Here is a 27,326-nt window from a genome sequence, read left to right on the forward strand (position 1 = left end):
TATTTTCTAATGCTTTTCAGGGTTCTTTTTCTGCTGCATCTGAAAGCATGGGTAGCAAGAAGCTCAGAAGAGTGGGCTTATCACAAGAGCTGTGTGACCGTCTGAACAGACATCACATTGTTACCTGTCAGGTAAAATTTATTTACTTTCTCACTAAGAAATTTTGAGTGCAAAAATTTTTTTAAATTTTATTATTTATTTTTTAAAATTTGCATCCAAATTAGTTAGCATATAGTACAACAATAACTTCAGGAGTAGGTTCCTTAGTGCCCCTGACCCATTTAGCCCATTCCCCCCTCCATTAACCCTCAGTTTGTTCTCCATATTTATGAGTCTCTTCTGTTTTGTCCCCCTCCCTGTTTTTATATTATTTTTGTTTCCCTTCCCTTAGTTCATCTGGTCTCTTAAAGTCCTCATATGAGTGAAGCCATATGATTTTTGTCTTTCTCTGACTGACTAATTTCACTTAGCATTATACCCTCCAGTTCCATCCACGTAGTTGCAAATGGCAAGATTTCATTCTTTTTGATTGCTGAGTAATACTCCATTTTGTGTGTGTGTGTGTGTGTGTGTGTGTGTGTGTGTGTGTACGTGTGTGTGTACATACCACATCTTCTTTATCCATTCATCCATCGATGGACATTTGGGCTCTTTCCATACTTTGGCTATTGTTGATAGTGCTGCTATAAACATGGGGGTGCATGTGTCCCTTCGAAATAGCACACCTGTATCCCGTGGATAAATGCCTAGTAGTGCAATTGCTGGGTCGTAGGGTAGTTCTATTTTTAGTTTTTTGAGGAACTTCCATACTGTTTAACAGAGTGGCTGCACCAGCTTGCATTCCCAGAGTACAAATTAATATTAAATATACCTTAATAACTCTTAAACCTGAAATATGAAAATTTAACTTTCTAAAAAAAAATGAATGATGGTGCTTCTCCATAGGCTATTTTAAAATAACAGGCTACTTGGGGTGCCCGGGTGGCTCAGTCGGTTACAACTCTTGATTTTGGTTCAGATCATGATTTCAGAGTCTTAAGAATGAGCCCCTCATTAGGCTCCTGTGGGGCTTGGTGCTGGATGTGAAGCCTGGTTAAGATTCTCTCTCTCTTTCTCTCTCTGTGTCTCTCTGCCCTTCTGCCGCTTGTGCTCTCTCTCTCAAAAATAAAATAACAGGCCACTTAGGTTGTATTTCCAAATGTGATTTCATTTACCTAAATTCCTATACTTTTGCTTGGGTCAGGGGAGAATGCTTATGGCATAATGTGAAGTATACTTGTGCTATTTATTTGGGATTCTAGAGAAGTTTCGTCGAATTGAAAGAAATTTTGCAGTTATATGAGAAATAAGACTCAAATGAAGAGACAGTATTCAAAATGGGTAATGTCTCTTGCAAGCAAGAGAAATTAATAGAATCCTTATCAATGTAATGAGAGAAATGTATAAAGCAGATGTTGCATTTTAGGCACAGTAGTGAAGTAGCTCCCTCTTAGGAGGTTAAGTTTTAACATTTTTTGTTTGTTTGTTTGTTTTGTTTTTAATGTTTATTTATTTTTGAAAGAGAGAGAAGGGGGGAGGGGCAGAGAGAGAGGGGGACAGATGATCCGAAGTAGGTTCTGTGCTGACAGCAGAGATCCCGATGTGGGGCTTGAACTCACAAACCATGAGATCATGGGTCGAAGCCAGATGCTTAACTGACTGAGCCACCCAGGTGCCCCTAGACTTAATGTTTTATATTAGGATTTAATCCTTAATAAGACAGATTTTCAGAGCATACTACAATTTAAAAAAACTGCTTTGTGTATTAATGGTATTTTTGGTTCCTCTATTACACATTTAATAATCCTCAGGGTGCCTGGGTGGCTCAGTCGGTTGAGCGTCTGACTTCGGCTCAGGTCATGATCTCACGGTCTATGAGTTCCAGCCCCGCGTCGGGCTCTGTGCCGACAGCTCAGAGCCCGGAGCCTGTTTCAGATCCTGTGTCTCCCTCTCTTTCTGACCCTCCCCCGTTCATGCTCTGTCTCTCTCTGTCTCAAAAAAAGAAATAAAAATTAAAAAAAAAAAAATCCTCATGTTCGTACTTGGAAACACTCTTAAAAGTATGAGATTTAACATTTCATTCCATAGTCTGTTTTATTGTCTCTATTAAATACTTTTCCTGAATGCTGTCATAGCTCAGTAAGAAACTCATTTCAACCTGACACTTTCTGGGTACTTGTGCCTAAACTGCAGCACAGGGCGGTGTTTATATACACCTGGGTTGGAGGCTGCTGCTATGTGAAGTTACTTGGTGTGACCTCTGGTATATGCTAACTGAATTAGAGAATTAGAAGATAAGATTATATCATCATATCTTTTAGCTAAGTCATACATGGGGGAAATACTATAAGGAATATATAAATCTTCAATCTGCAGTAAATTATGGGCAGTGTCCATTGAAAGTTTCCTTTTAATTCCAGTATCTTTGTTGCACATATATTTTAAAATATTCTTTTTATGTCTCTCTAGGACTTTTTATGTCTTTCCCCACTGGAACTTATGAAGATGACTGGCCTTAGTTATCGAGGTGTCCATGAACTTCTGTGTATGGTCAGTAGAGCCTGTGCCCCACAGATGCAAACGGTACATATACATATATACATATATATTTATATATATTATGTTTTGATTATGACTTATTTTGAGATGATCCTTTATCTCATTTAAAATATTTTTTTGGAGATGAGGCAAAATTAAAAATAGATATGAACATCTCAAAAATATTGATTCTTGGGGCACATGGATGGCTCAGTTGGTTGAGTGTCCAACTTCAGCTCAGGTCATGATCTCACAGTTCATGGGTTTGAGCCCGGCAACGGGCTCTGTGCTGACAGCTCAGAGCCTGGAGCCTGCTTTGGATTCTGTGTCTCTCTTCTCTCTCTGTCCCTCCCCCACTCATGCTCTGTTTCTCTCTGTCTCAAAAATAAATAAATGTTAAAAAAAATTAAAAAACATATTGACTCTTGGGGTGCCTGGGTGGCTCAGTTGGTTAAATGTCCAACTTCTGATTTCGGCTCAGGTCATGATCTCACAGCTTGTGGGCACTGATACCAGGAAGCCTGGTTGGGATTCTGTGTCTCCTTCTGTCTCTGCCTCTCTCTCTCTCTCTCTCTCTCTCTCTCTCTCTCTCTCTCTTTCTCTCAAAAATGGATGAATAAACATTAAAAAAAAATATTGACTCTTACACCATAGGACTGGTCCTTTAATGAGAATATATGTGAAAAATTTATGTAGTTTGTAAGCTCATGGGAGACAGTTCCTAAAAATGGAATGAGGAAGCAACAGGAAGTTTTTTTTTTCTGTAGCTAATATTGATATTTCAAAAGGTCATTTTTGTCTTTTATTTGTTTGCATAGGATTTGTGGATTTCACGGTTAAATTATAATACACATAATTTTAGAATGCCCCTGTCTCTGTAATACCAACTTTTATTATCATCAGTCTACATTATAAAGCACACATAGTGGATTTACACTGCTCATTGATTGAATAAATAATACTTTAAAACTTTTCTCTCTCTTGAGAAAGTTAAAAGTCTTTTATAACAAATTCTCATCAAGTACTATTATTTCATACTTTCTGTGTCATAATGTTAGCTTTTCAAAATGTAGGTTTGGTGCGTGGTAGAAAAGATCTTGTTTTCCCAGAATAAGAGTGCCTAGAAGTCAGTGCACTTCAGTGCTTTGCAAATGTATTTATTTAGGTGGATTGTAGATTACTTACCTTACTATCTTATATCGAAATTTGGTAACCACTGAGCAATAAAGTGGAGTTCAATTCTGTGAAGTAGGAAGGAAGGGATGTTAGTGTCATTTGAAACTTCTGAAATTAATGAATAGATAAAAATATTTCCTTTTGTTCAGATTTAGCTTGTGATCTAAGAAAATACTTCAAAGCCAGAGTAGTCAGAAGGAGAATTCAAATCAGAGTTAGGAATTGGCACTGTCTTAGCTTTGTCATTGACCTTGGAGCTTTGAATAGCTCACTTTATTTTATGGGAGAAGTAAGAGAACTAAGATAGTGATGATTCTGTGATGAGGTTTAAATTAACTTGTTACTATTTTGAAGGTTGTAAAGCACCAACAAAGTGTTTTAATTTGAGGTATGTCATTCTATTTGTTTGGTCAATACCTACGTCATGTTTCTAGTTAGAGAATTGAATAAGAGAGCATGGGGAGGAAATTCACTTCTGGGCTCCACTTGCACCACCACTTCAGCTGCGGTATCAATACCACCAAAGCCACCAAAAAGATGCCTTCTTGAGCTCACATTTGGAATGCAGTATCAATACCATTCCAAATGTGAGCTCAAGAAGCCATCTTTTCCCTTTGTTGTGCATTCACTCTTGTAGGATTCTTTAGATTTGAGTCTTGTGTTAAACATTGGCTTAGCCTTAGTTCATTTTTCCAGGGAAGAGTTTTTGTTCAGTTATATATTACTTGAATTAGTATTTATTGAGTGCCAGTCATATGGCAGGTACTCTGTCAGGTCCTGGAGATATTAGAGTGAGCATGGTAATGTTCCTCATGCAGCTTACAGTCTAGTGGGAGAAGTCAGACATTAAACACATAATTACATAAATGATTAGTTGTAGTAATGATAAGTCCTATGAAGGAAATTATAAAAAGCTCTGAAACTTAATAACAGTGAACATTACTTAGTTTAGGGGTCAGGAAGGTCTCCTCCAAGGAAGCAACACTTCAGCTAAAACCTGAAGGATGGATAGGGGAGAATTAGGCCAAGTTGAGAAGGGATGTGAGCAGAGAGGAGTTTGCAGGCAGTGGAAGCAGGAAATGCAAAGGCCCTGTGAAGAGAAGGAGCATATGCTTTCATGGCAGTAAAATCAGGCTGGTGTGGATGGAACATAGCAATGAGGAACAGAGTGGCCTCAGAGGTGAAGTCAGAGAAGTGAGCAGGAGTCAGATCGTGGGGCCTGCAGACCATGTAAAGGATTTCAGACTTTATTCTGCGTGCAATGAGAAGTCATAAAAGGGTATAATCTAATATGTATATTTAAAAAGTCAGTCTTGAACGTAGACAAGTGATTGAAAAGGAGCAGGGAAATATTGATGAAGACCATCTAGGTATCTATTCCTGTATTCTAAACAGAAAGTGATCGTGACATGGATTGTTAGTATGGTGTTAACCCAGATGGCATAATGTCACTTATGATGAAAGATAATTTAGGAGGTACAGTGAAGAGGACTGGTGATTGTTTGGCTGTGGGTGGTGATGAGGTACAGGAAAGTGACAGAAGATTCCTTGATTTTTGCTTTAGGAAACTGGGTAGTACCACTTCCTGAGATAAGGAATGCTGTAAGAGTGTCAGGCTTGAGGGAGGCATAATTTACTACTTGTTGAATGTGAGGTGCTTGTGAAACATCAATTGGAGATGCAAACAGGCAGTTAAATATAGGGGCCTGGAGTGTGAAGGAGACGTCTGTAGTAAAAGTATGCATTTGGGAGTCATCAGTGTAAATATGGTAATGAGATAAGCATATCCAAGACCAAGTCCTGAGTGAAGTCTGCATTTTAAGATCAGATTTGATAATGATGAGTCTAAGAAGAAGCAGCCACCAAAGTAGAAGAAAAACTGGCGGAGTATCATAATAAGATACTCCTTTTTGTCTCATTTATGTACATACTATAATTTCTGAAGTCTTATTCTGTTCGTTCATTTTAGTCTTTGTGTCACTAAATCTATTGTGATTAGCGCATTTAACCGTTGCAAAGGAAATACTTTAATTTTGACAGATTGGGCTGCCTTTACATGTTTGATAAAGTGTCCCCAGGCCCACTGATGTTGCCTGATGATAGATTGTAGACAATATTGAGGCATTTCTAAATCAGATGCATACCACATGACTTTGTTCTGTAGCTTTTCTGTTTTTTTTTTTTTTTTTTTTTTTTTATGTAGCTGAATGTAGCCTTAGAAAAATGTGATAACCCATGGTTTAACTGATCTAAGAATTTAATGGGTGAGATTACACAGGAGTCATCACATTTATAACTCATAAATATTAATATATTTAATATGCTGGTCTTCATACCTCCTCACAGAAGCAGAAGAGCCTTGAATTTGATATGTAGATTTATTAAACTGTAAACTTTAAGTTGTTAGAAACTATCTGTTTGGTACTATTATATTTCCAGAGTTTATCATAGTATATGGCATACAGTAGGTACTCAGTATCTGTGGAATGAATGAATGAATGAATGGTTATAGTTCTATGGCTTGACCACAGTTTATTTGGGCAATTTAAGAAAATACTAGTAATTTTTAATGTTATAAATTGCTGAGGCAAACATTCTTAAACATTGCTGGGTATGAAGTCACATTAATCACATCTGTAAAGGCCCTTTTTCAAAATAAGGTAACATTCACAGTTTCCAGGGATTTGATGTGGATATCTTTTGGGGCACCACATCTCAGCCTACCATAGCTACCTTCAACTATTCTTCACAGACCAACCTTGGTTTGAAATGAAAACTTGAGCATGTCATTCCTTGTTGCTTTCAGTATAGACTCCAGACTTCAAAAAGGCTCTTTCATGATTTGTCTCTTGCTTATTTATCCAGCCTCATCACTTGCCCCACTGTGATCACACACCCATCTTTCAACCATTCTGAATGAACTCTTTATTTTTTGTGGTTTTTATTAGTTCCCATTTTTTCCCTTTCTTTGTATATTCTGTCTCTTTGGCAGGAACATGCACATTTCCTTTGCTTAACAGCTATTTCACATTTTAGCTCAGACATCTAGCTTTTGCATGAAGTCTTCCTAGATCACAAAATCTAGATCAGGTCTACTGTTCCTGTGTTTCCACTTTCTCTGTCACAATATCTCTAATAATTGTATGGTGACTGTCTGGTTTCCAGTCCTGGTTTCAATGGCTGGGTGACTATACATACTGTGAGGGCAGGGGTTCTGTCTATTCTATCATAGCCCCGTTGTCTAGCACTGTCTCTGGGCATGGATTGAATATTTGTTTAACAAATAAAAGTTTGAGGAAAAAAGAGATGGGTTTGGGTTCCAGCTGCTAGAAATTGAAGTTTGGATTTGGTTTCTGTTTTCGAATAAACAGGGATATTGAAAAGATCATTTTCTTTTTCTTGTGTAGGCTTATGGGTTAAAGATGCAAACATCTGCCTCTGTCTCACCAGTGTTCTTAGCTACAACTCTTTCTGCGTTGGATGAAGCCCTGCATGGTGGAGTGGCTTGTGGATCCCTCACAGAGGTAAAGGAGAAACTTTCCAAACCTCCCATAGACCTATAACCTTCAGAGCCAGGGGAAAAAGTTTAGTTGAAAAAACATAAATTATTTTGTACCTCAAGGGCATGGTTCTCCACTCAGTACCTAGTCCAGTTGCTTTGCAAAAATATAACGTTCGAAACATTCCTTGCTGACCACCTGAAGTCTCCTTAGGTTGCTGTTTCTTCAACTTAGAAAATGATGAATATTCAACTGAAGTGAGCTATTTTTAGTTTCCACCGTAGATACATTTTGGTTCTGTGATAGGTTGTTGTGTTAGTTATGTCTTGTTGCACAACAAATTACTTCAAAACTAAGTGGCAACAATAATTAACCTTTATTATTTCCGTTGATTTGGGAGTGGCTTAGCTCATAGATATCGGTGAGGGATGCGGTATGTTGAAGTCTTGGTGGGGCTGGAGAATATTTTCAAGGGAGCTCACTCATGTGACTGGGAAGTTGATGGTGGTTGTTGGCAGGTCACAGTTCCTCTACAAGTGGTGTCTCCACAGGCTGCTTGAGTTCCTCATTCCATGATGGCTGACTTCCCCTAGGGTGAGTAATCCAAAAGAAGGCAAGGTGGAAGTGGTCATGCTTTTGATGATTTAGCTGTGGCAGTTACACATCATAAACTTCTGCCACATTCTCTTCCTTAGAAGCAAATCATTAAATACAACTCATGTTCAAGGAAAGAGAAATTTGACTCTACCTTTTGAAAGAAGTGTCAAGAATTCGAGGACTTTTTTTTTAATTGAATAAGTGTGACATGTAACATTGTGTAAGTTTAAGGTTTTCATCGTATTACTTTAATACATTTATATATTATAATATGATTGCTGATACAGCAGTATTTACAACATTACATAATTATAGTACAATGTTATTGTCTATATTCGTTATACTGTGCATTAGATCTCTATGGGTTATTTACTACTCATTACAAGTTTGTGCCCTTAAACACCATCACTCTTATCTTCCCACTGCCTCCCCCTGTTAACCACCATTTTGCTCTGTTTTTTTTTTTTACAGGTTTAACTTTTTTAGATTCCACATGTAACTGATATATAGTATGTTTCTTTCTCTGACTTACCTCGCTTGGTATAATGTACTCAGTGTCCATCCATGTTGTTGCAAATGGGAGGATATCTTCCTTCCCTGTGGCTGAATAACATTCCATTGTGTATATATGCCGCACTTTTAAATCCATTCATCTGTTAATGGGCATTTAGATTGTTTCTGTATCTTGGCTATTGAGAATTCTGCTGTGATAAACATTGGAGTGCAGATATCTTGATGAAATACTGTTTTCATTTCTTTTGGGTATATATCCAGAAGTGGAATTGCTGAGTTGTATGCGGATCTAGTTTTAATTTTTTGAGGAACCTCTATATTTTCCATAGTGAGATTGGAGACTTTCCCAAACCACCACAGTTCTTTTACTTGCAAGCTGCATTGGTGTGGTGAGTTGATGGACTTACCAGGATGCTCTGGAGGAACTTCTTGCTTAAGAGTTCTAGGGGCACAGATACTTTACACAAACTTCTAAGCAAGAGCAGACTCTTAATATTCTGATAGTCATAAATTTAACTGTATATATATATATATTTGAAGATGGGGACTCTGTTTTAGGTACTATACCTTATTTTATGCCCTGTATTCTGAGAAAGATTTAAAAATGTGTGTGTGCTATACTTGGTAGGTGCCTATTAGATAACTGGTGAATGGACCCTCTTGCACTGTTGGTGGGAATGCAAACTGGTGCAGCCACTCTGGAAAACAGTGTGGAGTTTCTTCAAAAAATTAAAAATAGATCTACCCTATGACCCAGCAATAGCACTGCTAGGAATTTACCCAAGGGATACAGGAGTGCTGATGCATAGGGGCACTTGTATCCCAATGTTTATAGCAGCACTTTCAACAGTAGCCAAATTCTGGAAAGAGCCTAAATGTCCATCAACTGATGAATGGATAAAGAAATTGTGGTTTATAAACACAATGGAATACTACTTGGCAATGAGAAAGAATGAAATATGGCCTTTTGTAGCAATGTGGATGGAACTGGAGAATGTTATGCTAAGTAAAATAAGTCATACAGAGAAGGACAGATACCATATGTTTTCACTTTTATGTGGATCCTGAGAAACTTAAGACCATGGGGGAGGGGAAGGAAAAAAAAGAGGGAGGGAAGCAAACCATAAGAGACCCTTAAAAACTGAGAATAAACTGAGGGTTGATGGGGGGTGGAAGGGAGGGGAGGGGGGGTGATGGGCATTGAGGAGGGCACCTGTTGGTTTGAGCACTGGGTGTTGTATGGAAACCAATTTGACAATAAATTTCATATTAAAAAAAAAAAGAGAAAACACGAACCTCCTGTTGTAGGGTCCTGCCACCAGATGGTGCCATAATCCTACTATTGTACCTAATCTTTATGCACTCTAGCTGGACCTCTGCTCAAATGAGTTTATAACAACAGTATTCCACAGTTATAAACATACTAAATAGCAAAAACTGAGCTTAAGAAAGATTAACCCACAGATACTTTATCTTTTTTAAGTTTTAGAATAATTTTTAATGCATTTTCATTTGGCTTTTGTCAATTCTTTCTGAATCCAAGGGGTAGTTAAAAACCATTTTGTCATGATCTGCTTGGCTGACTTGGAGCATAAATACTCAGACTGCTTATTAGGGGCAAGTTCTATATTTTCTGTTTCAATTACAGGTAGCCTCTTCAGTTATTTTGGGATTTTTTTTTCACTGAGTACAGAGTATTTCTGTTTACCTTTTATTAACAAAATTTTAATGTGTATTTTATGTATATGGGAGGAAATATATCCTGCATGTGTAAGTTCTGAAGCCTTATGACCCTATGACTTAGTAAGAACCAGAACAATACTGACTCTATTGAAGCTAACTGTGGGCTTCTCCCTAATCCTATCTTTGGCCTTCTATTGACACGTAATCTTTATCTTGAGTTTTTACTATTCCTATAATTTTTTCCTTATAGTTTTCTTTTACTGGATGTGCACTTAAATACGAGATATAAAAACAGTTTATTTAGTTTTATTTTTGAGCTCTATTAAATCATATATCTGTGATTAAATCCTATCATATTCTATGAATTACTTTTTTCATTTAATGGTGTTTTCTAAGATTTATCCATGTTGTTTCAGGTAGCAAGAGTATAATTCATTTTCACTGCTGTGTTATATTCCATTTTGAAAATAGGCCCCAATGTATTTATCTTTTTTCCTGTTAGTGAACATTTGGGTTGTTTACAGTTTGGTGCTAATAGAAACAAGTCCTATGAAAATTGTTGTACATGTCTCCTGGATTGCATGTACAGGTATTTCTCTAGGGCAGGAAATGGTAAACTACTGCCCAGTGATCAAATCTAGCTTGATGTCTGTTTTTATAAATAAAGTTTTATTGTAATACAGCTATGCTCATTTGTTTATGTTTTGTCTGTGGCTGTTTGCTTGATAGAAAGCAGAGTTGCATTAGGTGTGGCAAAGGTCTGATGGTCTGCAAAGCCTAAAATTTTTAATATCAAGCCCCTGTAGGGTATCTATGTTGGAGTGATTTTCTGGTAATAGGGTATGTGCATAATGTAACTTCGCAGAATCAGGACAAATTGTTTTCCAGAGTGGTTGTACCTAAACAGGTATATTCCTACCAGTGATGTGTAGGAATTCTTCTTGCTCCATATCTTCTTGCCTTGGTATTATCAGACTTTAAAACTCATGCCCATCTTTGGCATCTGTGATCTTAGTTTTCATTTTCCTGATTACTAATGAGCTTGAATATCTTTTTTGTTTTAAGTTTGTTTATTTATTTTGAGAGAGACAGAGACAGCACTAGTGGGGGAGGGACAGAGAGAGGGAGAGAGAGGATCCCAAGCAGGCTCTGTGTTGCTAGCGTAGAGCCCAACGTGGGGCTCGAACTCATGAAACTGGGATCATGACCTGAGCTGAAACCAAGAGTTGGACGCTTCACTGACTGAGTCACCCAGGCGCCCTGAATATATTTTCATAAATCGTTTGGTTACAGTATTTTATTTTTTCAAGATTTTTAACAAGTAATCTCTATACCCAATGTGGGGCTTGAACTTACAACCCCAAGGTGAAGAATCTCATGCTCCACTGAAGGAGCCAGTCAGGCACCCCTCATTTGATTATTTTAAAGAACAATTTTATTAAGGCACAATTTAAATGCTATAAAAATTCAACCATTTTAAATTGTATAATTCAACTAATTTGCTAACTTCATAATAAATCATCACCACAATATCATTAGAACATTTCTGTCATTGTAAAAATTTCCCTCATGCATATGTATAGGTTAATTCCTGCTTCCATTCTCAGTCCTGGGCACCCACTGATCAATTTTCTATCTCTATATATTTGCCTTTTCTAAACATTTCATACAAGTGGAATCATATGTAGTCTTTTCTGTTTGGTTTCTTTCACATAGCATGATGTTTGTTTTTTTTTTTAAATTTTTTTCTTTAATTTTTTTTTAATGTTCATTTATTTTTGAAAGAGACAGAGACAGAGTGTGAGCAGGGGAGGGGCAGAGAGAGAGGGAGATACAGAATCCAAAGCAGGTTCCAGGCTCTGAGCTGTCAGCACAGAGCCTGACGCGGGGCTTGAACTCATGAACCACGAGATCATGACCTGAGCTGAAGTTGGATGCTCAACAGACTGAGCCACCCTGGCGCCCCCTTTTTTTAAATTTTTTAATTTTGAGAGAGAGAGAGAGAGAGAGAGAGAGAGAGAATGAGAAAGAGAAAGTACAAGCTGGGGAGGAGCAGAGAGAGGGAGACAGAGGATCCCAATCTGGATCTGCACTGACAGCCAAGAGCCCTGTGTGGGGCTCAACGAACCGTGAGATCATTACCTGAGCTGAAGTTGGATGCTTAACTGACTGAGTCACCCAGGCTCTGCTAGCATGATATTTTTGAGGTTCATCCACGTTATAGGATATATTAGTAGTTTGTTCCTTTAAATTGTTGAGTTGTATTCCATTGTATGGCTATAGCACATTTTGTTTATCCATTCATCAGTTGATGGACATTGGGATTGTTTCCATATTCATCTCTCAGGAATAATGCTGCTATGAATGTTCATGGATATGTCTTTGTGTGGACATAGGTTTTTGTTTCTTTTGGGTAGATTCCTAGAAGTGGAGTGGCTAGATCATATGAAAGGTGTATGTTTAACTTTTTAATGAAAACTGCCAGACTGCTTTCCAAAGTGGCTGTACCATGTCACATTCTCACTAGCAATGCATGATGGTTTGTTTCTCCACATCCTCACTAACACCTAGTATTGTTTATCTTCTTGATTATAGCTATTCTCGTGAGTGTGTAGTGGTATTTCATTGTAGTTATTTTTCTATCCACTTGGGGGCCACAGGGAGCCCTATCCCCACTGGAGCAGCCAGGCCTGCTTCAGAGTTGCCAATTTCATTGTAGTTTTTTTTTTTTTTTTTAAAGTTTATTTGTTTTTGAAGGAGAGAGAGACAGAGTGTGAGAGGGAGAGGAGCAGAGAGAGAGGGGGACACAGAATCCAAAGGAGGTTCCAGGCTCTGGGCTGTCAGCACAGAGCCCGATGCGGAGCTTGAACCCACAAGCTGTGAGATCATGACCTGAGCTGAAGTCGCATGCCCAACCTACTGAACCACCCAGGCGCCCCTCATTGTAGTTTTAATTGCATTTCCCTAATGACTAGTGATATTGAACACCTATTCATATGTTCATTTGTAAATTTCTTAAGTGAAATGTCTATTCACATCTTTTGCCTAGTTTTTAATTGGTTGGTTGTTTTCTTGTTATTGAGTTGTAAGCATTCATTATATATTCTGGATACAAGTCCTTTATCAGATGCATGATTTGCAGTTATTGTCTTCCAGTCTGTGGTTTCTCTGTTCATTGGTCTGTTCATGGTAGCTTTTGGAGGTTTTAGTTTTGCTGTAGTCCTGTTTCTCAATTTTTTTCTTTTATAGATTGTGGTTTTGATGTCATTTCTACAAATTCTTTGTCCAGCCAAGGACATAGAGATTTTTGCTGTGGTTTCTTCTAAAGTTTTGTAGTTTTAGGTTTTACATTTAGTTTATGATCTAGTTTGAGTTAATTTTTGTGTGATTTTGAGTTACTTGGTGGAATTAATTGTGTAATATTTCTTTTTAATATTTTGTAGTAGTTTGTATAAATTAGAATTTTTGTTTCTTGAAAATTTGATAAAACTTGCCTGAAAAATTGTCTGATCTTGGTATTTTCCTTGTGGGAAGATTTAAAAATGAAATAAATTCCTTTAATGATGTATAGGACTATTCTCCCTGAGTAGTTTTGGTGAATATTTTTAGGAATATGCCCATTTTCTTAAATTTTTTAAATTTATTGTTATAAAGTTAATCACTATATTCTCCCTGTCTTTTTTTTTTTAATTTTATTTTATTTTTTAAAAAATTTTTTTTTTTTTCAACGTTTATTTATTTTTGGGACAGAGAGAGACAGAGCATGAATGGGGGAGGGGCAGAGAGAGAGGGAGACACAGAATCGGAAACAGGCTCCAGGCTCTGAGCCATCAGCCCAGAGCCTGATGCGGGGCTCGAACTCACGCACCGCAAGATCGTGACCTGGCTGAAGTCGGACGCTTAACCGACTGCGCCACCCAGGCGCCCCTCTCCCTGTCTTTAAATCTGGTTTTATTTGTAATTTTATTCCCCTTTTCATTCCTAATATTACTTACTTTGTTTTCTTTCTCCCTTTCTTTTTGAAAAGTCTGGTCAAAGTTTTGAATATTTTTATAGTCTTTTCAAAGGACTGTGCTTTTTGTTCTTTGTTGGTCCTCTTGTCCTCTCTTTTTTTTTGTCTTCTACTTCAGTGATTTCTGTTATTTTATTATCTCTTTTCTAATTGCATTTTTTCTGGGATTATTTCAACCTCCCCAACTTCTTGCCCATTTAACCCATTAATTTTCAGTTTTTCTTTATTTCACTCTGAGCTTGTAGTCTATGAATATCCAGTGCTTCATTTTTTTAATATAAAGTATTTTCATTTTTATTTAGTTCTATTTATTTATTTATTTATTTATTTATTTATTTATTTATTTATTTTTGAGAGAGAGAGCAGCGGTGGGGGGCGGGGGGTGGTCAGAGAGAGAGGGAGACAGAATCCCAAGCAGGCTCCGCATTGTCAGCACAGAGCCTGATGCAAGGCTCAAAGTCAAGAACTATGAGATTGTGACCTGAGCCAAAATCAAGAGTCAGATGCTGAACCTACTGAACTACCTGGGTGTCCCTAGTTCTAATGGTTTTTTAAAATTTCCATTATGATTGCTTCTTTCATGAATTATTTGGAATTTTTAAATACCTAAATTAATAAAAAAATTATCTTTTAAAAAAATGTTTTTGTTTTTAAATGTTTATTTATTTTGAGAGAGAGAGAGGATCTGAAGCGGGCTCCAGGCTCTGAGCTGTCACACAGAGCCTGATGTGGGGCTTGAACCTACAAACTGTGAGATCATGACCTGAACAAAAGTCACATGCTTAACCAATTGAGCCACCCAGGTGCCCCTATTCTCTGAAGTTTTCTGAAACTTGCTTTAAGGTTTAATGTAGAATCAGTTTTTATATATGTTCTAGGTGTGATTGAGAAGAATTATTATTCTCTAAAATTCAATGCTCTGCATATGAGCATTAAATTAAGCTTGTTATTTGGGTTGTTCAAATCTTTATCTTTACTGATTTTTTTTTTCTCAGCCTGACCTAATAGTAATTTACAGAAGGTTGTTAAAATAGTCTATTATATTGTTGCATTGACAAATTTACCTGTAGTTCTATTTTTTTTTTACTTACTGTATTTTGAATCTATTTTATTATGTTTACCATAACACATTTAGAATTGTCATGTTTCTAGAGAACTGAGTCATGTACTATGGTTCTTCTATGTGGCACTTGTCACTGTTACAGTTGTAGTATGTGTATGATTAGTTAGTACATGTCTTCCTCATTGGAGAATACATTCCAAGTGGGCAGGGATTATGTCTTTTTATTTTTATTGTTACATTCACGATATTAGTATATGTAGAAGGTTCTTAATAAATATTAGTTGAGAGAATGAATTTATTTTCAGTTATTTATTTTTTAACTCTCATACAGTGCTTTTGTACTATAATGCTTTAGTTCCTGGTATCTCTGTCTTTTTTTTTTGACACCCTTTTTGTTTTTGTTTTTGTTTTTTTTTTGAGAGAGTGAGCGTGAGTGGGGGAGGCCAGAGGGAGAGAGAGAGAATCTCAAGCAAGCCCCGTGCTGCTTGATCTTATGACTGAGATCATGACCTGAGCCAAAATCAAGAGTCAGACACTTAATTGACTGAGCTGCCTAGGAACCCTTCCTATTTCTTTTATAGTCTCTCCTTGAATCTTGGAATAAGCCAAACTTTAGGAATTTTTAATGTTATTGCTATTCTAAGGTACAGTATTTATTTTCATTTGTATCCCATTAAAAAATTATCAAAATAGTAATTTAAAGAATATGATATTTCTACTTAATTGATCTTTTATTAATGAACATAAGTGATTCTTTCATTTTAGGAGTATTTTTTCTTCTGTATTTTTGAAGTTATATATCTCTAATATCTGTATATCTGTATTGTATACTCAAAAAATTGTTATATATCGCTGTTTAAGAAATCATTCCAAAGTATAGTGGCTAGAAACAACAGGAAATATTTATTATCTCTGTTTCTGTGAGTCAGGATTTCAGGAGCATATTAGCTAGTTTTCTGGTTATGGTCTCATGAGATTATGGTCAAGGTATTGACAAGGCTGCAGTCATCAGAAAACCTGACTGGAGTTGGAGGAGATGCTTCCAAGATGGCTCACTTGTGTGGCTAGTAAGTTGGTCCTGTCTGTTGGCAGGAAGGCTCAGTTACTGGCCACCTGGACCTCTCCACAGGACTGCTTGACTCTCTTCGTGACATGGCAGCTGACTTTCCCTAGAGTAAGTGATCTTAGAGAACAAAGTAGAAATGGCAATGTCTTTATGACCTAGCTTTGGAAGTTACATAGCATTACTTCTCCTGTATTCTCTTACACAGATATGCCTGTTGTAGTGTGGGAGGGGACTAGAAGGGCGTGAATACCAGAGTGAGATCTCTGAATCTTTCTTAGGGCCTGGCTATCACTATTTATGTGTGTTTATATATGTATGTATTTGTGTGTGTGTGTGTGTGTGTGTGTGTGTGTGTGTATGTGTAAGTTTTAAAAAACTTAAAATTATTACCACTCCGTTCTCATAGACTTTGTGATAGGCAGAATTTCTAAAATGGCCTTCCAAAGATGCTCTGTCATAATCCCTGGAACCTGTGAATATGATGAGCTATTATTCCCATTATTATGGTATGTTATATGACACAGTTGACTTTAAGAGAGGGAGATTATCATGATCTACTTCCATGGGCCCTTGAAAACTGAGCTTTCTCTGACTAAAGAAGAAGGAGAAACCAGAAATATTGAAAACATGAAAGTAGAAGGGGCCATGTGAGAAGGGATGTAGGTGGCCTCTAGAAGCGGTGAGTAGCCCTCAGATGACAGCCAGCAAGGAAGCAGGCTTCAGTGTAGTGGATTTCGCTCAGCTGACACCTTGATTTTGGCTCTGTGAGACTGAGCAGAGAGCCCAGTCAGGCCCGTCTGGACTGACTGCTAACCTACAGAAGTGTGAGATAAGAAACCACTGTTGTTTTTAGGCTGTGAAGTTTGTGGTAATTTGTTACATAGCAATAGAGCACTAATGTGGTATCTATGGAGGTGTCTAATTGCATTGCACAATCTTTGTTTTTGGTGAAAAGGTCAAACCTAGAGTTGTGGACATTAGGTAGAAGGTAGATCTGGTGGAGGTGAGACAGAGGTAAGGTAACTGGTAGAATAAACTTAGATGAGGCCTGGAGACGATTGAGAGAGTACGAGTAAGTCTGGAAACGTTCTGCTGGCATTTTTATAGCTGCTCTTTCCTGACTCTAACTTCAGAATTCCCTGATTTCTTTATCCCCAATTTTGATTTCTGTGAACTTCACTGAATCTGCATATATGCAGTTATAGCACCAAGATCAAAAGTGGTACTAGGGAAGCACTACTTATGCCAAAAGCAGAAGCCACAGAAGAGAAATCAAAGAGAAACCAACACTGCTGAATCATGGATGGAACTGAACTACAGGGCTTTGTCCCATTCCCTGAGAACATCAAACTCCTTACTTGTGGAGTTTATAAGCAGACAATTCTGCATCTGTTATTACTGACTGTTGGTAGTAAAGATATGTTTGAAATTTAAGATTAAAAGTTTACATTATGTGGAGGTCAAACCACATGGAGCTTTCTCATAGGGGATAATGTAGATTAAATCAGTGTTTCTCAATCTTGTTTTCATTTTCTCCCCTAAGGAGCTTTTTACACACTGCCTTTTTCTAATGAAGTCTTCCTTCCCCATGAGATTTTAATGCCACAGATATACTGTCTACCTGTTTATACATACTGTGTATGTCTGTGTTTTATACATTAAAAGCATAAAATCTCCCCCCTGTCCCATCAAAGCTAGGTTTCACCCTTGGGGTCAAGATGACCCCTGCTGAGAATGCATAATAAAGATGCTAATGTGATTCAGTAAAATTAAGGTTGTATTTAAAGGGATCACCAAAAAAAGTGTTTTCATATTGTAATCCTGAGAACTGGTCCAAACTCATGTCAACAAAAAGAGCTGTAACATCTGCGTGTCTTCGTTCAAGAGTACCCTTGGAAGAGTAAACCTGTGAAGCACTGCCAAATCTTTACAACATTTAAGAGGGATGATTATCCCCAGATCCTTGCTCTAAATACTAAGAAAGGATGTAACACATTTTTACATTATTGGTATTTCCTGACTCATTTCTATGCTTTGTTCATGATTTAAGGAGACCAAGTGTCCTCCTTGAGTGGGGCAGTTTTGTTTGAAAGTGACTATTCTACTATCCCAGAAAGGTAGGAGCAGGATGCCAGAGTCCTATTTTGACATCCCGAGTTTTCCTCAAAACAGTTAAATATACAATTCTTTTTCTTTCTTATTGGCAAGGTTAGCTGTGGCCTACAAGATCACAGGAGCTAATAAGGCAGGGTTGTAAACTTAAATGCCTACAAGGGCTGGGCATGTAATAGAGATGCATAAACAGTGAAGTACAAGACATAAATACTTGATTAGTCAATTTTGGCTGCTTACACTGCTTGCAACAGTAGCAGACATTTATTTTTCTTGCTCATGGGTCTGTAGGTTGGCCAACATGGGTCTCATCTCCTTCAAAATATTGTCAGGTTAACGTCTGCTCCATGTGTAACAACAGCAGCAGGATTACCAGGGAGAAATTTCTAATTGGTGTTCCTTGAATATAATCCACAGACATGATTTGTTTATCCTGCCCAGTGTTTTAAAAGGCAAGATAACCAGGCCCGTGTCCTAATACAGGAGTTTAGCAGATGTGGTTGATTGGATCATTGTTCCTAATTCTTTACTCATTTCCTGATTTAGAAATAAACTTTGGTCTCCATAAAGGTTTCATGGAGTCTTTTATATGGCACAGGTTATATGGCTGTTAAATGAACGATTATGTCCCTTGATACTATTTGATGTTTTTTTTTTAACTGTAAAACTTAGGGTGCTTGTCATTTTCATGTCCTCCTGTGTTTTTCTGCTCTGGCCCCCTCCTTTCTCTTTTTCCCTCCCTTCCCACGTACTTGAAAAACAGCAGTTGTTAATATAAAATAAGAGGGAGTGGTGGAGAGAATCCAAGGGATAAAATCTTCCATATGTTGATGTAAAGTAATTTAAGATCAAGTTTTTTTTCACAAGGTAAAGTGTTACCTGACCTTTCTGAGATTGTTTGCTTTTGTTTGTTTGTTTGTTTGTTTTAGGATTTGGAGAATTATTTATTTTTTTAAATGAATTCGGTAGGTCTGAAGACCTAATTATATTTCTACATAATTATAGAGCAAATGGAGACAAATGATGGGTGAAGGGTGTCATTAAAAAAAATGATATGAATTTTCCATAAGCTCTTTCTCAGATCAGAACCAGGCAGTCCTTAAATTTTCTCTAGTGAAGTATTGGCTTGGCAGATCCCCCATCCTGTTGCCCCCATCTTCAGTGTCAGGAGAGTTAACTTGGTTTTAGGTCCTAACAGGTCCAGGTTTCACATTCATCTCAACCGTTCAGTCTAACTTAAGAGTAAGATAAGTAGGCTTCATTTCTACTTTAGTACAATTAGACTTTCTTTTCTTGTGAATAATTCTCTTTCTCCTTTAAACTGATTATTAATATTTGCTTCCTTGTTCATATTTGGGTGATCTTTACCACTTCATCTTCTTCCAGTTCTTTTACATTTCTCAGGCAGAGTTGCAACTCAGACTTGATATGAAGCTGATTGTACTTTACTGGTGTCTTCTGTGTGTAAATGTGGTATTCACTTTGAGTTTCCAAGAAGCAAATAACTGAGACTATTCTGGTTTGGCATGTTCTCTCTTTCTAACCACCATTGGAGCTGAACCTGGGAACTGAATACAACTTGAAATTTTGTGGTTTGGCTGGTAGAATTCAGAACTAAACTATCTGAAGCTAAAAATTATTAATGTTGAAATGTTTTAACCCACTAAGTAAACCTGAAAAAATAATGAAATTTAACTCCAGTCAACCCATCAGAATTGCATACAACATAAATTTTTTTGAGTCTAGGAAGAGAATAAAAAATATATGAAGAGGATTTGAGATTGCTAAAGAATTAGAATATTCTATTGAAGTTATAGCTTAAAGTAAATGTAGTTATCCAACTTTGAATGCAAAGTAAAAACAAAACAAAACAAACCCAGAAATCTTATAATGTTATTCCCATAACATTTTACCTTTCCCAAGACTATACTGAATAGTACCTGAAAATAATGAAGTAGAAAAAATGCCAGTTATATTTGTTTAACTTCTCAGATTTTTTTACATGTTTTCTTTAAAAATGGAATAATAAGAGAATACCTTACATTTTTATGGGACTTGATATGTTAACTGAATGTTTTCATATATATCATTTTAATTTAAATGGTGACTTTTTTACCTTTCCACTAAAAATCACAAAGCATTTAATGGGTTTAAGCTCATTAAATCTTAGAACATAATCTAAAACCTGGCATGTAGATGTATGTGTAGAAAGGCAGTGCTGTATTCTTTCATTAGTTAGCACTCTGAAGAGTAACCATTTTTCATTGTCTAGATCCACATTCAACTTTTGCTGACAAGTTACCTTTCCTCTGTTATCTGACGATTAACTTGATCCATGCTGTCTTTGATAATGCTAAAAGGTCCATGAAGACTGTTTGGGGCTCTTTAAAACTAGCAGTTTCCAAAGCAGAATATGTAAGATGGTTCATTAGGTTGTGGGAAAAAACTTTTGACTTTTTATTGGGATTTCAGCCTAAAGAATGAAATAAACTTTCATTAGTATTTAATACATAGATTGATAGTGGCATCCTTACTTGGTCTGTCACACTGTCATGTGTCAGGTATAGTCCATGAGGAAATGATACAGAAGGTTGACAGGGGCACTTTGCTGTAGCTTTATTTTCAACATACTGGGATGAACTGTAGTTCTACATATACCTAGTTAGGTGGATTTTGCATTTAACTAAGCCAAATCTCACAAAACAGACAAATGACATAAAAAGAACCCTGCAAAGAAACTATAGATTGAAGACCATACTATAATGGGCTAAAAGTGAACCACATGCATAGACAAATCAGAGCTGATGATCATCCCATGACTGATAAAGTGAAAGTTAGTGACAATCTAATTCCATCTGAGAAGACATCCAAAAAAAAAATTGAAATTCTGAAGACAATTTGATATATGGAATTATATCCATTATCATTAATAATGAAACTTTCATTATTACAAAACTGTTATTTTGTCCCTTGAAATACTGAGTAATGATAGTAGGAAGGCATCATAATTAAGAAACACACAGGATAGGAAGACAAACTTCTGTAAGTTTTTCAGTGACATTTAAAGTCATGTGATACAGGGGCACCTGGGTGGCTCAGTTGGTTGAGTATCTGACTCTTGATTTTGGCTCAGGTCATGATTCCAGGGTCTTGGGATTGAGCCCTATGTGGGGCTCCACTCTTGAGTGTGGAGCCTGCTTAAGATTCTCTCTCTCTCTCCCTCTCTCCCTCTCTCTCTCTCTCTCTCTCTCTCTCTCTCTCTCTCTCTCCCTCTCCCCCAACCTCTCTCTCTCTCTAAAATTAAAAAAAAAAAGTCATATGATACTTAAGTCAATATCTAGAAAAACTTCACTAAAATTAATAATAGACATTTAAAAGCCTCTTGTGTTTTCTTAATAGTAAAAGACCAAATGTCATACGTTATTAATAACATTAGGAACACAGTGTCCTTCCTTATAGTAAAATGAATGAAATAAAACATAGGAAACAATATGGCAACAATTTAAATGGATCCTTTTGTGAACAAATACTGTCAGAAGTAATATAGAAATCATTAGAGATGGTTTGAAGCATTAAGGATTAAAACAGATTTTCCAATGTGGGAAGATGCTATGTAAGTACAGAGGTTTCTACCATGACCGAGATTATCATACTAGCTAGATTTTGTTTCAGTAATGAAATACAGGAAGAACTAAATTTTTTGTGTGTGCCATTAAACTAAAGATGGATCAGAGAAGATATATTCCCTCAAATAAACCTCCTGAACATACAATGTTTATATGACTTCTTGAATATAAATGATTTCTTAGAACATCAAACAGTGTTTATGGGAGAATTGCCTGGGGTAATGCTAATGTTCTGACTCAGGGGTTTAGATTACATATGTGTATACATTTGTTGGAACTCATCAAATGGTAAACTTAAGAGTATGCATTTTACTGTATGTAAAATTTACCTTACAAGAAAAAAAGAATCATACATATTAAACTCATGTTAATGATATATATGCTGAATTGTTAGGGGAAAGTATATTGGTGTCTCTGACTTGCTTTAAAATGCATGGAAAATACCTGCGATGGAGGGATGCCTGGCTGGCTCAGTTGGTGGAGCATGTGACTCTTGATCTTGGGACTGTAAATTTGAGCTCCATGTTGGGTGTAGAGATTACTTAAAATCTTAAAAGAAAATAATAAAAAAAAACCCAACAAAATGTGAGATGGATTCATGAGTGGATGGATGGAGGGATGGATTGATGGATAGATTAGTCTAGTCTAGTCATAGTAATAGTAAAAATGGTATCTAAGTAAGATTCTTTAAACTTTTCTGTTGCATCATCCTTAGGCAATCTGTAGCAACACAGAGGTTGATTCTTCAACTTCAACTTCAAGTTGATAACAATGATCAGTGTTGTTGATTTTTACAAAAACCTGACTGGTTAAGTGTGGAATCTCTATAGCACTCTGTAATGAGATGGGGACTGACCATGAAAATCATTTGAATCACAATGCCTTCTTTGGTGATCTCACAACAAGGAGTGTAAAAGAGTTGTTGAATTTAAGGATGGGTGAAGCATTTTTTAAAATAAAAAGACAAGATATGTCAAATTTTCTGACCTTTTTGAAATGACAGGTGGCTAGGCAATATGCTTCATAGCAGATTAAAAATCAACCAACCAACCAGTGGTACACTCTTAAAACATCCCTTCAAAGTAAAAGTAATGTTTTAACAATGAGTAAGAAAATACAAGGAAAACTTTGGTTTGCAAGCATAGTTTGTTCCGGGAACATGCTTTTAATCCAAAGCACCTGAATATCAAAGTGAATTTCAAGAACCACTGGCCCAGTTATGATCACGTGATGTTCGGCGTCATATACTACTCGTATTGCAAGACATTGCTCATTTATTAAGTTAAAGTTTATTAGAAATATTTGCTTGTCTTGCAGAATACTCGCAGAACAAATTACTCACAATCCAAGCTTTTACTGTAATTGCCTTTTTGAAGGCAGATTAAAATGCAGAGTGTTTTTAAAATCATTGCTTAGAAATATTTCTTTTATGATGTTATTTTTGTTGTCAAAGATATGTGTGTCTTATGAAAACTTTGTTATCTGCACACTTAAAAAATTGTAACAGTATTTTCTATACTGTTGAAAAATCTTCCAAATAAAGAGTTTTTATTTTTGAACCAATTGTTAAAAATCTGAAAATGTAGTATCTTTTGATTCTGTTGTAAGAACAATTGAATTGACATGAGGAAAGACGGAAATTTATTAGCCAAAGTTCTATAAAAATTTTTGCTATTTGGTGGAAGTTACTGGAAAATGAAAATAGCAAGTACAACAAGTAATGTATTTTAAAAATTTTAGCCCTTGCATGTTTGCAATTGTTCCTTTCTCAACTATACAGCCATGGCATTGAAGTACTGAAATGAGTGGAACTTAGGACTTGACATTTCAAGCACTGAATTACAAAATAATTAAAGAATAATATAATTCCATTTGTTATTTTCATTATTATAATTGCATCACTGAAAGTGTTAAGTTTTTATGAGAATGAAAAGATTTGTATAACTAAGAAATAAGATATGTAACTATTTTTATTTTTATTTTTTAAAAAATGTTTATTTTCTTCTTGAGAGAGACAGAGAACATGAGCAGGGGAGGGGCAGAGAGAGAGGGAGAGAGAATGCCAAGCAGGCTCCGCACAATCCACATGGAGCCTGATGCAGGGCTCCATCCCACGAACCACAAGATGATGACCTGAGTTGAAATCAAGAGTTGGACGCTCAACCAACTGGGCCACCCAGGATCCCCTAGTCTAAATTTTAAAACAGTAGTTCTCAAAAGTGTATAACAGCATACGCAACACTTGGGAATTTATTAGAAGTGTAAATTCCCAGGCCACATCTCAGACCTACTGAACCAGAGATTCCTGTTAATAAGCTTGGTAGGCGATTCCAATGCTCACTTAAATTTGAGAACCACTGGCACAAATGGTGTAGACTCATGGGTCATCCCTTCTTACTTCTTCCTACTTCATGATGTATCTGGGACAGTTTATTCATATTTGTAGTCTGTCTTAGTCTTAGCTTAGACTTTTTCCTGTCTCCCTGAGATTGTTTTCTCTCCTCCTCTCCTGTTCTTTTCCCTTCCTTTGTGAAAGATTGTGTTAAAAACAGTGTTATTTTCACAAAAGGGATAGTGTTTTGGTTCTTAAAGTTTGTATGCCATAGCCAATGTGACAAATAGTGTATGTTTAAAGGGGATATTTTTAACATTTTCAAATTAATTTTTGTTAACTACTTCTAGTTGACTTGAATATGCATGTATATGAATTTTCTCTTTTTTTTCCATCTCTATTCTCCTGATTTCACATTTTATAATTGCAGAAAACTTTCCACAAAGTAAAATTTCAAAACACACACTTCCAAGTATGAGTCACCTAGGTTCAACAATTGTTGAATTTTGTTACATTTGTTTTATCTCCCTTTGTACGCACATGCACACACACACACGTGTGTGCGTGCATGCCTTTTTTTTATGCTAAAGCATTTGAAAATAAATTGTATACATCAGCACTCTACTCCTAACTTCTTTACTCTGCAGAATAAAGATCAAAGTAGCTTTTTAGGGGACTAGTACAAAATTGTTCTAAAAGGCTAATTCATGAGGAATGCTAAACCAAATATTAAAGCCTCTTAAATATTTTCAATTTCCTTCCATAAATGTCTTAATGAGGAAAAGATACAGAACTCTTGGTTCTGAATGTATAAATGTACCCTCCAGCATCTCTCAACCAAAGTTTTTCATCTGAGTTACAGAACACAGAACATGATTTGAAGTGACTGTTTTCTCATTTTTCCCAAGGATAGTACATAACTAGTACCAATCCAGATACACAGGGGAGAAGTTAATTCCTTACATACAATAGATGTATTAAAATGTTCTTTATGAGAACCCAGGTTAGTGGGGCTGTGCATATGGCAAGTTCTTAAAAGAATTTTGCTTTGACTAGCTTGTGATGTTTATTCAAAGAACTTTTTTTTTTTTTTTTTTTTTTTTTTTTTTTTTAGATTACAGGCCCACCAGGTTGTGGAAAAACTCAGTTTTGTATGATGATGAGCATTTTGGCCACATTACCCACCAACATGGGAGGATTAGAAGGAGGTGTTGTATACATCGACACAGAGTCAGCATTTAGTGCTGAAAGGTGGGAGATTTTATTATTTTCCATTATAATGCTTAATTTTGTAATTTATTTATAGCACCTAACATTTTCAAACAGGTTAACATTTACCTTTTCTCTGTGAGAACTCAAAATGCTAGATACAGTCTTAAATGAATTTTCCTCTTAAAATTAACCCAGGAAGCAGTTTCTTTTTGTCTTTTCTATCCCTTTGTCATTGGTTTAAGTGGGGTTCCTGGATAAGCTGTGTTTTGCAGAAAGTCAGGAAAAAAGAAGTTTAAGAAACAGGGAGGGATGTAAGTAGAAATGGGGAAGAGGGAAAATTCATAAAAAAGACAAAAGGTAAGCTGCTTTGTTAGTAATTCTAGTTGGAAGTTAGTGAATGGAAAAGTTGGAAATTTCAAAAAAAATACATTTTATAATGTTTATTTATTTATTTTGAGAGAGAGAGAGAGAGCGAGCAGGGGAGGGGCAGAGAGAGAGGGAGACAAAATCCCAAGCAGGCTATTCCACCCTTGGCATGGAACCCGATGTGGGACTCAGACCCACGAACCGCAAGATCATGACCTGAGCTGAAATCGAGAGTCAGACACTTAACTGACTGAGCCACCCAGGCACCCCTGAAAATATTTTTTGATTGAGAAGTATTTCACTTTAATCTTTGTAATAGTATTGTATTAGATATAAAAAACACACTGATAGTGTATTTATGCTTGGAAAGAAAAGATTTCCTTACTTTGGCAAGGACCTTTAACATTCTATGAGAGCATTTGGTTATTTGTGTAATTCTGTACACTTGAAAATAAGTCTGGTCTCCCTCTGACCCTGCTCTGATTGACATTCATGAGCAGGAGTACTTATAGGTCTGGAGACTGATTCAGTTCTGTTCTTTTAGTCAAGGTATAGTTCTTTGAGTCTTTCTGTAACTGTGTCATTATGTGTAATTATGTCATTATGAATCACATCTCTCTCTTACTTCTAGGGATACTAGTTAGAGAGAAGTGTATTCCCTGGCCAGATAAGTTCTAAGTGGATTATTTTGCCTGGAGCTTATTTGCTGTCTTCTACATCTCTTGGTTATCTATTCGAAGTATATGCCACTCATTTGTCAGTTTTATGAGCTTGTGTTATATATTTGTATCTTCAAAGCCAAATCTAGTGACTGACACATATTAACTGCTCACAAAATGTTTGATATATGAATGAACTGACAGGTATTACTCTCATATTGTGGAATCCAGACACCGTTGCCTACTAAAAGGAATGAGGGTTCCTTGGGGGAAATGGCTGATACTAGCACTGGCTTAGGAAATTTTTTTTTTAACGTTTATTTATTTTTGAGACAGAGAGAGACAGAGCATGAACGGGGGAGGGTCAGAGAGAGGGTGACACAGAATCCGAAGCAGGCTCCAGGCTCTGAGCTGTCAGCACAGAGCCTGACGCGGGGCTCGAACTCACGGACCGTGAGATCATGACCTGAGCCGAAGTCGGCTGCCCAACCGACTGAGCCACCCAGGCGCCCCTGGCTTAGGAAATTTTTAAGTTGAGTCTGAAACCTCATATCAGGTAACAAGAGAGCCATCAAAGACTACTTAGGGGAGTGTCAGAAGGACTCAGGAATCAACCTGAAGAGGCTCCTGCTGGCTAAAGATGAGACAAATTGACCACCAATAAGAATAATGATGACAGATTAAAACCCATGAAATATGTTTAAATTCATGAGTTTATAATATTATGAAATGAAAAGCAACTAATAGATCAGTGTTGGAGAATTCTGGAGAAGCAAATCATTATTTTGAAATGAGTTTTAAAAAAGGAAATCAAACATCTGTTCTTTTTCTG

At 36.6% G+C, this 27,326-nt stretch overlaps 1 protein-coding gene across 2 annotated transcripts in view; it reads left to right on the forward strand.

Annotated features, from left to right (window-relative positions):
• Positions 1 to 27,326, forward strand: part of RAD51B (RAD51 paralog B) — a 575,957-nt gene that overhangs the window by 4,210 nt on the left and 544,421 nt on the right. For both annotated transcript variants that reach the window (XM_030319379.1, XM_030319378.1), the window contains exons 2-5: positions 21 to 131; positions 2,509 to 2,622; positions 7,161 to 7,277; positions 25,372 to 25,508. In XM_030319379.1, coding sequence (XP_030175239.1) covers positions 48 to 131; positions 2,509 to 2,622; positions 7,161 to 7,277; positions 25,372 to 25,508 — 452 coding nt within the window. In that variant the 5' untranslated portion in view covers positions 21 to 47. The remainder of the gene's footprint in view (positions 1 to 20; positions 132 to 2,508; positions 2,623 to 7,160; positions 7,278 to 25,371; positions 25,509 to 27,326) is intronic.

Source organism: Lynx canadensis, chromosome B3 (assembly GCF_007474595.2).
Source record: "Lynx canadensis isolate LIC74 chromosome B3, mLynCan4.pri.v2, whole genome shotgun sequence".
In the NCBI taxonomy this organism is placed as follows: domain Eukaryota; kingdom Metazoa; phylum Chordata; class Mammalia; order Carnivora; family Felidae; genus Lynx; species Lynx canadensis.